The 11,543-nt window shown below is 52.5% G+C and overlaps 1 protein-coding gene across 1 annotated transcript in view; it reads left to right on the top strand.

Moving 5' to 3' along the window:
• The first annotated feature begins 798 nt into the window (after positions 1–798).
• SIN3B (SIN3 transcription regulator family member B) overlaps positions 799–11,543 on the top strand; it is a 44,553-nt gene continuing 33,808 nt past the window's right edge. The window contains exons 1-4 of the mRNA XM_020880428.2: positions 799–934; positions 1,177–1,283; positions 2,582–2,735; positions 10,000–10,200. Of these exons, the coding sequence (XP_020736087.2) occupies positions 827–934; positions 1,177–1,283; positions 2,582–2,735; positions 10,000–10,200 (570 nt within the window). The 5' untranslated portion in view covers positions 799–826. The remainder of the gene's footprint in view (positions 935–1,176; positions 1,284–2,581; positions 2,736–9,999; positions 10,201–11,543) is intronic.

Here is an 11,543-nt window from a genome sequence, read left to right as displayed (position 1 = left end):
CCAGTGGGGAAGTGATGGGAACAGGACTAGAAAAGTGAAGAGAGGAGGATCAGGACTAAGTCAAGAGCAATTTACCAGGGACTTCCCTGGTGTTTCAAAGGCTAACACTCTGCACTCACAATACAGTGGCCATGGGTTCAATCCCTGGTCAGGGAGTTAGATCCCACATGCCACAGCTAAGAGTTTGCATGCCACAATTAAGATCCCACATGCTGCAATTGAAACTGAGCACAACAAAATAAATTAATAAAAATTTTTTAAAAAGCATTTTGGCAAAACTTCACTGCAGGGCCATGTATTTGGGTGCGGTGTGTCCATACCTCAGTTGTTACATCAACCCTAGAACGCAGGGGTCCAGAACACTATTTCAGTAAATATATCAGGCTATGTAGATCTTAGCATCTGTAGAAGCTATTCACCCCGCCGTCGAAGCGCAAAAATAGCCAGAGGTGCCCAGTAAACGAGTGGGCATTCCAGTGTTCCAGTAAACCTTAATTTTACAGACACCGAAACTTGAATTTCATAGAATTTTCACGTGGCACGGGATAATCTTCACTATCGGAGTTTTCCCAACTTTTAAAATTGTAAAAAGCATTCTCAGTTTACTTGTGGGGCCAGACAAAAGCAGAGGGCAGGCCTTGGTTTGCCCGCTGGTGGTATTTTAAGCGTTAGCATTTCAGTTTTATGGGTAAGGTCCTACAGCCAATTCTTCAAGGAACTTCGCAGTCCCAGCCACCGCCAGGCCACGCCCCCCAGGGCGGAGCCAGCGCATGCGTGGCCGACCCTCTGGCGGGGGGCGGGGCGGGCCGCGGCTCCGAGTTCCAACATGGCGCACGCTGGCGGCGGCGGCGGCGTCGGCCCTGCGGGCCGGGGGCTGAGCGGCGCCCGCTGGGGTCGCTCGGGCTCCGGGGGCCACGAGAAACTGCCGGTGCACGTGAGTGGTGCCCCAGCCCTCCCTGAGGAACCCCCGTCTTCCAGTCCCCGGAGGTTGGCGCCCCCTACCAGGGCCCCGCCCGACCCTGGCCCTGCCTCGGCCTCCGCTCCGCTGGGCCCTGGACCAGCGACTCCCTGCCTCCGCCCCTCGGAGCCCGGCCTGTCCCCCTCCCGCCAGGGACCCCCGGCCCCGTCCCCTTCTGCGCCGACCGCGGCCCACCAGGACCCTCCCTCTCCCCGCAGGTGGAAGACGCCCTCACCTACCTGGACCAGGTGAAGATCCGCTTCGGCAGCGATCCTGCCACTTACAATGGCTTCCTGGAAATCATGAAGGAGTTCAAGAGCCAGAGGTACCTGCGGGGCCCCTGCCCAGGGGGACGTCCCAGGGGGACGCCCTGGGCCGCAGTGGGCCTGAGCGGTGTGGGAGTCACCAAACCCCGCTGCCCCTCAACAGGGTGACCTTGCGCAGGTTGTGACTTCTCGGAGCCCCAGTTCCTTCTTCCAAAAAACGGGAGGGAAGGGTACCTTCCTTGTGAAGCTATTGTGGGGATTCCTGGAAGGAGGGCAGGGATGGGGTGAGGCGAGTGAGGCTGTCAAGCAAGCACAGGGTGGGATCCTGTCTTTACTCAGAATGTTGGGTTTTTTTATAAGATAAATTTTGTTCGCCGGGAGTTTTTGAAAATTTAGATTCCCCCCCTACCCCAAGCACTACATGAAGATGTTACTTATCCTGGTTAAGGAATGTTTTGGCACTCTCTCTCCCTCGAAGCTTAATCCCCAAGGTGAGTGCCTTACTTGCCTCGCCTTCATCCCAGGCCTACTTGAGAAATAACACACATAAAATGCTTAGTAAGGAACCTGGCACTTAGAAGGCATTTAAAACACATTAGCTGTTTTCACAGGCACAGAATCAGGGGGGTTAGAGATATATCGGGGACCTCCCGATCTCCTATCTTGTTTGACAGGGGGCTTGCTGAGACTTAGAGTGGGCCACGGGTTCACCCAGATTCACGTTAGGAGCAGAGATGGGACCAGGACTCCATCCCTTCTGACTTAGATTCATGAGTATCACGTCCACACTGTGCTGCTTGCCCCACTGAGGAAAAAATAGCAACAGGACTCACCTGTCTCACAAGCCCGATGCTAAGACCTTGGCCCTGACTGCAGCCCTGAGGGAGAGCCCTATCTCCTCTCTCCTTGATCTGTTATGCAGTTTCCATACTTGCAGGGCCTTTGACATTTATGCGTTACCGTCAGTTACTGGGAACAACTCCTGTGTCACAGCAGATCGCTAATTCGTATGAAATGAATTTATCTCCCCATTTAGAGGACTTGGCCTCCTGTCACTTCTTGGAGCTCAGGGTGTGCGGCTGGCTCTCCTGACATTTTCAGAGCTCACGTGCTTGCAGTTTTTTGGGAGCTGTGCTGTGTGTCTGTCATGGGTTCTTGCTGGGAAGATACAGGGAGTCCAGGCCTGGCTGGCTTGGTGGTGGACCACCGTCTGCAGTCAGACAGAACATGTTTTGGGGTGCTTCGTTGTCTGTTGAGCAGCCTGTGTCCTGGGACAGTTACGAGTGTCAGAAGTTAGCTCGGTTCCCAGTTTGCACCCTAAGACGCTCCTGCCCAGTCCTGGTCTTCTGTGTTCCAGCATTGATACTCCTGGTGTCATCCGACGAGTGTCGCAGCTCTTCCATGAACACCCTGACCTCATTGTTGGATTCAACGCTTTCCTTCCTCTCGGCTACAGAATAGACATTCCCAAGAATGGCAAGTTAAACATACAGTCGCCTCTGTCGAACCAGGTATGCAGTGGTGTGAGTGATCGGGCCTTAGCGCGCCCACCCTGGCACTGGGGTACTCAGGCCAGGCAGTGTGCCTCCTGTGTTTCATTGGCAGGGAAGCAGGTGAAGGGCCGATCTTCTTGAAATGCTTCTAGCACAAATCAAAATAAATGGAAGCACCTTCCCCAGCAGCCTCTGCATCCCAAATTGATCCGTTTGGCAGATTTAAATCAAGAGTGGGTGTGTCTGTATGTGTCAGGGAGGCATTCTCCAAACACAGTTTTATGTCCAGTTACAGTCAGAGACACGGATGGACCTAGAGTCTGTCGTGCAGAGTGAAGGAAGTCAGAAAGAAAAACCAGAATCATATATTAGCGCTTGTATTAACATGTGGGATCTAGAAAAATAGGACAGACGAACCTAGTTCCAGGGCAGCAGTAGAGACGCAGACATAGAAGACGAACATGTGGACACAGTGGGGGAGGGAAGGTGGGGTGACTTGGGAGATTCGGTTTGGCATAAATACACTACCATGTGTAAAATAGAGAGCTACTGGGAACTATGGTATATGGCACGGGGAGCTCAGCTGAGTGCTCTGTGATGACCGAGAGGGATGGGATGGGGTTGGGGTAGGAGGGAGGTCTAAGAGGGAGGAGATGTGTGTGTGTGTGTGTGTGTATCTGATTTGTTTGGTTGTACAGCAGAAACTTAACACTGTAAAGCAACTGTACTCTGATTAAAAAGATAATGGCAGTCGCAGCCGCCAAGGTCTGGGTTTGAGGCTCCTCCTCAGAGCGCTAGGCAGGCCGTACTCGAGCTAGGCCCATGAGCCCTCTGATCACCCCGGCACCACACAGTAAAGCGGTGGAGATGCGTGTGTGACCAGCCATCTTTATTATCGGTGTGCTTCACCCCCTGCAGGCAGGACCATGGCCTCAGCTCAGGCTTGTGGTCCCTTCTTTCTTAAGTGACAGATGGCAGCCTCTTCTGTCTCTGCAGTCCCTTCTTGTTTGAGCTCACCAGACCCCCTGAAAAAAAGACTGTTTGAGCTTTACTTTTGTAAGGTAGCCACTGTCTTTTTTCTCTCCTCGGTCCTGTTGCCATTTAGGGCATAACACTTTGATGGTGGTGTTGCTGGCCAGGGCATTGTGGGTGTTCAGCGGCATCCCTGGCCTCCACCCGTAGGCCCTCACCCAGTCGAGGCAGCCAAAAACAGATTTCCAGACAGAGCCACATGTCTCCTGGGAGCCGAATCACAGCATTGAGAAGCCCTGGTGTGACTGAACCAGCTCTTTCAACCACCTCCTCCTCCATCTCTGCCCCAGGGGTTTTTGCAGGGAAGCTAAAAATCTACTCTGAAGCATTTTGTAGGTTTCTCCTCTGTTGAAGGAGATTGCAGTTTCCTATCAATTAGGGAGTCAGGATTTGAAAAGAGAGCAGTGCGAGGCGACTTGGCAGTGGCAGGTCCCTCTCTGATGGGGGCTAGCGCACACATTCTGCCTTTTCTCTATGCAAGGCAGGCTTGTCAGCACGTCAGCACCATCAGCAAGTCATCTCATTAAAGCTGAGGAGTGCGCCTCACTTTTAAAAAGGTACTTGGAAGCCTGGGGCCAAAAAAGCTTCCATTTCATGTTTGCAAATGAAGCCCCGGGATCCAGAGGTAGCGCTTGTGCCTCCAGATGATAAAAGCCTTAGCGGGGATTAACCTTCAGAACAGTCCCGGCTAGGGGAGAAAAGCGAGCTCTTTGCAGCTATGTGTGCAGGGGCACTTTGCTGAATCCGAGGCACTGTGTAAACACTGGGTGTTGAGGAAAGAACCGGTGACGTGCGGAATTTGCCTTTCTCTAGCCCTGTGGGAGTAACTGCTCCCAAGGCCGGATCTTCACACGAGCCTCTCCTTCTGTTAAATAGCTGCAGGGCTCCTGCTGCTCCCCAAGTAACTCTGAGACCTGTTGGAGAGATAAGGAGAACAGACCGGTCTTGTCTGCCCCCGGGGTAGATTTCGTGACTGCAAGTCTATTAATTCTGAGGAGGAGTTTGATGAGAACGTTCCCTTATTAGCTGCCTACCAGGGCTTTTTGGTCTTGCTGCAGCCTAGGAGCCCCCGTGTGTGGGGCTGCTCCTTCAGCCCGAGAGGTCCATGCCCTTCATTCCCTCCGGTCGTCCACTGCCGTCTTGGTTTCACATCACACTGCCGTCTTGGTTTCACATCACGTTTGTGGACGTGCTGTGTTTCCAGCCCTGCTTCCCGCCAGGCCCAAACCAGATGTCTTCTGAGCTTTCTAGAGCCCTTTTCAAGTCAGTGGTAGCCTGAGAACTTTCCAGGGCTCCCGGCTCACTAGTGCCCTGGTGATTTTTTTTTTAACTGGTTTTTCTGGCTTCGCTATTTTGAAGTACCTTCTGTGTGTGTGTGTATGTGTATGCGTGTGCATGTGCGTATGTGAATATTTTCCATTCTTCATCCCGTCATGAATTCTGTCGACTATAGACAAGGAGACAATAGTTCTTAAGTGGTGAGGAAGAGAAGTAAGTGTTAACCTGTGGGGAGCCTTTTGTCAAGGTTTCTCAGCCTTGCCACTGGGGCCAGATTGTTCTCCGTGGGGCCTGTCCCATGCTCTGCGGGGTGGTGAACAGCATCACTGGACTTCACCCCACTGATGCCGGTAGGCACCCGCCCCCCCCCGCCCCTGCCACCGCCAGCCAAGTAGGACAACCTTAAATGTCTCTTGACATTGCCGGGTGTCCCCTGGGTTTGGAACAGAATCTCCCCGGTTGAGACACTGGCCTAAGGGAAAGATAAACAGACATGTGCCATGATGTGGGCAGCGTGCCCAGGGGCCAGGGACCACAGCAGGAAGACCATTCCCTGGCTGCAGCCTTTGGAATCCACACCTTTTTGGTTCTGGTTGACTTTAGTTATAACATCACCTCGTCAGAGAGCACCCCCCCCAATTCCCATCCCCAAGTCATTTTCACAGTATCCCGTTTTACATATTTCAAAATAGCATAGCAAAGCTAAGAAATAAAAAAAATGTGGTATTTCCTGTTGGTTTGCCTTCCCTGGCAGATGGGGTCCTCCAGATCAGGCTTGTCTTGTTCATGACTGTCCCCGTTCTGGGACACCTGAGGGGCGAGACCCCAGGCGTTAGAAGAGTGGTAAATCTTGGCCGCCAGTTCTGTTCAGGATAGACCCTGCCTCTCGGGGGCGGCTCCTTTGTACTTGTCCAAGATCACGTCTGCTTAGATGAACTTAGAGATAAACCTTGAGGTGCAGTTTGTAGTTTAGTGTCCCCTTTACATTCAAAGGGACGCCGGCTGCCTTCCCTCCGTGAAGGGTCTTTCAAAGTTCATTCCGTCCCTGGGAGGCCACCTCTCGGGTTTATGTCTTCGTCACCCATGGAGTAGAGGTAGGCCACCTCCTCCGTGCCAGGCACTGGGGTTTGTTCAGATTCCTGGCTCTCTGGCCCTTGCCTGGTTAAGGTGGGGACTCAGGCGAGACACGTGTGGATGGGAGTTCAGCACCACGAGTGAAAGACAGCAGAAGCCAGGCCTGGGGAGGTGCCGTGGGCAGAGGTGGGGGAGCAGGGGCCATGCCTGTGTCTTCTGGGGGCGGCTCTGTGGTCAGGGCGTGAAGGCCTGAGGTGGGAACGAGTAGGTGTGCTGAGAAAGCAGGAAGCCAGTGGGGTCAGGACCTGAAGCAGAGGCTGTAGGGGAGAGAGCCAGGAGCGTGAGAAGCCGGGGGAGAGTTCTGGAAAGGCCCCTCCAACTGCCATGCCAGACGTGGACTGGGGGGCAGGAGAAGATCTGTGAGGCTAGAGGGGCCTGTGTGAGCCAGTGGAGGGGAGGGTATTGTGGGCCGGGGCGAGGCGTCCGTGAAAGCGAGCCATCGGGTGACGGCAGGATGCCTGCGTCTCTGGGCGGATGCAACACCTGCTGAGACGAGCAGCGGGGTGGGGCAGAGGGTGCCACTGTCCCCTCTTGGGGTGTCCCCTTGAGGAGTCTCTGCAGTGCCAGGTGGGGCTGTGTGTGCACACTCAGATGGGCCAGTCTGCCGCGTACGGTGGTTCCTTAGTGTCCGGGAGGCGTTTCTGCTGTGCCTGGTCAAGGCCACCCACTGCGGGCAGAGAACACAAAAGCCTGGATTGTTCCAGAAAGTTTAGACCAGGGGTTGGCAAACTGTGGCCCACGGAAAGAGCCAGCTTATGTTTGTATGGCTGATAGCTTCTACATTTTTCAGATTACAGTAAAAAAAATGTTTTTAAATTGTAGTGACATTTAAGTAATGTAAAATTCATCCTTATAACCATTTCAGTGTGTCCAGTGTAGTGGCTTTTCAGTGTATTTACAACACTGTGCAGGCACCACTAATTCCAGAACATTTTTATTACCCCAGAAGGAAACATGTACCTGCTCGGCCCCATCCCCCACCCCGCCCAGCTCCTGGCAGCCACTGATTTGCTTTCTGTCTCTATAGGTTTTCCTATTCTGAATACTTCATATAAATGCAATCGTGCACTGTATGTCTTTTTATGTCTGGGCTTCCTTCTCTCAGCATTGTGTTTCTGAAGGTCATCCATGTTGTATTGGGGTTTCCCTGGTGGCTCAGTGGTAAAGAATTCGCCGGAAATGCAGGAGACCTGGGATTGATCCCTGAGTCGGGAAGATACCCTGGTGAAGGGAATGGCAGCCCACTCCAGTATTCTTGCCCGGAGAATTCCGTGGACAGAGGAGCCTGGCAGGCTACAGTCCATGGGGTCATAGAGACTTGGACACAGCTTTAGCAACTTACAACAACAGCAACGTGTTGTACCAGCACTTTCTTCCTTTTTAAGGCTGAATGATATTCCACTGCATAAATGGAGCACGTTTTGTTCCTTCATTCGGGACACTAGGGTTGTTTCCACCTTTTGGCAGTTGTGAACAGCGCTGCTGTGAACAAACACATATAAGGATTTGTTTGAACACTTGTTTTTGGTTCTTTGGGTAGATACCTAGGAGTGGAATTGCTCAGTCACCTGGTGACCATGTTTAACTTACTGAAGAATCACTGGGCTGTTTGCCACAGTGGTTGGACCATTACCACCTGACCTTTTTTGTGGAGCCCTGGTCTGCAGGGGTGGTTCTCCATCTTGTCACGGTAACTCACTTCAGAGAACTGGAGGAGGCACGTGGTGCTTAAAAATGACCCCTTATACTAGTGGGAAAGGAGCCCTCAGTGAACACACAGCCTCCTCTGAAACCATCCTGGGCTTCAAGGCTGCTCCCTCCCCCCGCCCCCGACAAGCCTGTGCGCCACAGATCTCTGTGAGTTTAAGTGAGAGGTGATCAGGAGGAGCACCCCAAAGTGATTGAGAACCAGTTTCAGCGCTGGGAGAAACAGTGACTGCTCGGTCTCCTGTGTCTGCTTTCCTTGGCTCAGACTTCCTGGAGTTGCCTCTGCACCCACCCGAACCCCAAATTCACCCCCACTTGAGCCCCAGATCCGTATCTCAAAGTTCTGACCCTCTGTATCTCAGCATATGACCGTATATGGAGATAGGATCTTTACAGAGATGATTTAGGTAAAATGGGGCCATCAGGATGAGCCTTGGTGCAGGCTGACTACTCTCCTTATAAGGAAGAAGTGTGGGCATTTGGAGTGACCTCAGGGATATGTGCGCACAGAGGGACAGCCCTGTGAGGACGCAGTAGGAAGGAGGGGCAGGTGTCCAGGCAAGAGGCCTTGGGAGATTCCAACCCTGCTGTCCCCTTGAGCTTGGCCCTCCAGCCTCCAGAACTGTGGGGAATAAGTGCCTGTTGCTGGAGCTGCCCAGCCTCTGGTGTTTGTCGTGGCAACCCTGGTGCACTGGTAGACCCACTCAGGTACTGGTGGGGTGCCTGGTGGAGGCGGCAGCAGTGTGCCTGGAGGCCCCTGGGGTCCAGGGTCAGCTGCAGGTGCCAGGGGAGTTCACCCGATCATCCCCAGCCGTGGATGAAGCCCACTCTCTTCTAAGCACTGCTCCAGGCACTGGAGATACAGCCATGTCCAAAATAGAATCCCTGCTCCCCTGGAGTCTCCCTGCAGCTCAGGGCTGGACAGACAGTAAAATAAGTAAAATGTGTCACCTGTAGGAAAGTGGTATGTGCCGTGGAGAAAAAGCAAGCGAGAAAGGGGCTCAAAGTGCTAGGAGATGAGGTCTAGAAGATTCCCTAAAAGGGGTTGTGTATGCAAAGACCTCAAGCCAAACCAGAGGGATCCTGACCTGCCTGAGACCCAGGCGGGGACCCGCAGGAAGCCGAGGGTCAGTCCCGACAGCCCAGCTGTGGTCAGTGGCAGAGCGAGGCCATTCTCAGGTGATTGTTCAGTCACTAAGTCGTGTACGACTCTTGGACCCCATGGACTGCAGCACGCCAGACTTTTGTATCCTCCCCTGTCTCCTGGAGTTTGCTCAGGTTCCTGTCCATTGAGTTGGTGATGCCATCCAACCATCTCATCCTGTGCCACCCTCTTCTCCTTTTGCCTTCAGTCTTGCCATCCTCAGGACCACACATGAAATTCCAGTCTAAAAACAAAAACATCACCTCCTTTGTGGGGTGGTCCTGTCCCGCTGTCCCACTGTGAATTAGGATTCCAACTTCTGGGAAAGAGAGACGTGTGTCTGTTTTTTATTTGTATTTATGTTAATAGAAAAACATGTAAATGGAGAGCATATTTGATGCCTGCTCAGGGCCCATCACTCTTCTCTCATGTAACTTGCCCCGGGCTTAGCACCAGAAGCCCCACGACCCTGGGCAACCTGGATAGTGGGCCTCCCTCACCTGCAGGGTCCCAGTCTCCTGCCTGCTGACAGCAAGTAGCTTTCGCACCTGAAAACAGTCTTGCTGAAATGGACTGGCCAGAGGGTGGGAAGACTTTGTTATAAATGGCCCCTAATTCTGCTCTTAAAAGGATTGAACAATCTACTCTTTGTAGTTTTCTGGAGAATGCTAATTTTTCAAAGTGTGGAGTGCGCATCCTGGTTTCATGGTCCCTGAGTCTTGTTAGAAGGATCGGGCAGAGGTGAGTTGGTGAGACCCAGGAACGCACAGGCGCTCCGAAGGCTGAGGGGGACTCAGTGTCTCCGTGTCTGCGTGCCCCGTCTCCGCTTCCCTCTCTCCAGGCCCCCAGAAGTAAACTTGTTCTGTATTGAAGGGAAAAACTCAGCCCTGTGCTAAGTTTCGCCTGCCCTTGCAGTGGCTCAGTCTGGTGTTTCTCACGTCTGCTGCCCGTGTCGCGCCCGCCAGTAACTCACTGTACTGTTGTCAGGAGAATTCGCACAACCACAGCGACTGTGCAGAGAACGTGAAGCAACAGGTGCTGTACAAGGAGGACAAACCCCAGGTGCCCTTGGAGTCCGATTCCGTGGAGTTCAACAATGCCATCAGCTACGTGAACAAAATTAAGACCCGCTTTCTGGACCACCCGGAAATCTACAGGTCCTTCCTGGAGATACTGCACACCTACCAGGTAAGGCTTAGGTCGCGCTTCGCTGTGGGTGTGTGGCGCTGTCCAGTGTCAGGTGCAGCAGAAGCATTCCGGTTCTCTTCGTGAATTCCTGTAAAATTCTGATTAGCTCTTTTTTTTTTTTCTGTGTTAATTTTATTTTCTACTGTGGTAGAATATATATGTAAAACTTAAACATTTTTAAGTGTACACTTAAGTGGTATTATGTACTGTACAGTCACACTGTTGTGCAACCATCACCATCATGCATTTTCAGAACTTTTTAATCTTCCTGAATTGAAATTGTGTCCCCATTAAACTCTTGCGACTCCCCCTTCCTCCCTCACCCAGCCCCTGGCACCCGCCCTTCTACTTTCTGTCTCTGGATCTGGCTCTGCTGGGGGCCTCCTGTGAGTGGCATCATATTTGTGCTTTTGACTGGCTTGTTTCATTTAGCATGATGCCCTTAAGGTCCGTCCGCGTTGTACCGTGTTTCAGAATGGCCTTCTTTTTGAGGTGGAATATTACTGCATTGTATGGCTTGGCCTCATTTTCTTTCTCCCTTCGTCCATCAGCAGATACTTGGGTTGCTTCCACCGGACGGCCGCTGTGAGTCACGCTTCTGTGAACAGGAGTGTGCCTGTCGGTGTTCTGTGTGGGTTTGCTTTCAGTTTGCTCCCTGAGGCACCTCTGCACCCTCTTTGGGAAACACACATTAGAGGATTAAAGAACCCCCCAAGAAGACAGTTTTCCTTTTGTAGAATGGCTTAGTTATCATTTAGACAATAGAACTACCGTTCATTTATGCTGACTACAACTGGGCCTCGTGCCAGGTACTGGATCAACGGAGATGAATGGTTGCTGTTGCCTCGGAGTTCAGTTTAGGGCTGTGCACAGGAGAGGTGTATCAGTGTTGAAGGCTGCTGACCCCATGAGGGGTCAGGCTGAATTTCTTTTAATATTTAGTTACTTACTTTGGCCGCATTGGGACTTAGTCGTGGTACTCGGTCTTCACGGCACCGTGTAGATCTATCACTGTGGCACACAGACTCCAGTTGTGGCATGCAGGCTTGGTTAACTCTGCAGCAGGTGGGATGTTAGTTCCCAGATGAGGGATCAGACCTGCATCCCCTGCATCACGAAGGGGATTCTTAACCACTGGACCACCAGGGAAGTCCCTCAGGTTGAATCTTAACAAATCAGTCAGAACCATCAGGTGAAAGACGGAGTCTCTCGGAGCCGGGCAGACTGTGCAAAGTCCCAGGGCAGAGCGGGCAGCTGGCTTCAGGGAAATTGGCAGGAAGTACAGGCAGGCCGTGGGAGATAGACGGGGAGACAGTGGAAACAGTGTCAGACTTTAGTTTTGG

Source organism: Odocoileus virginianus, chromosome 3, assembly GCF_023699985.2.
Source record: "Odocoileus virginianus isolate 20LAN1187 ecotype Illinois chromosome 3, Ovbor_1.2, whole genome shotgun sequence".
Classification (NCBI taxonomy): domain Eukaryota; kingdom Metazoa; phylum Chordata; class Mammalia; order Artiodactyla; family Cervidae; genus Odocoileus; species Odocoileus virginianus.
This window is presented reverse-complemented; position numbering and strand designations above follow the sequence as displayed.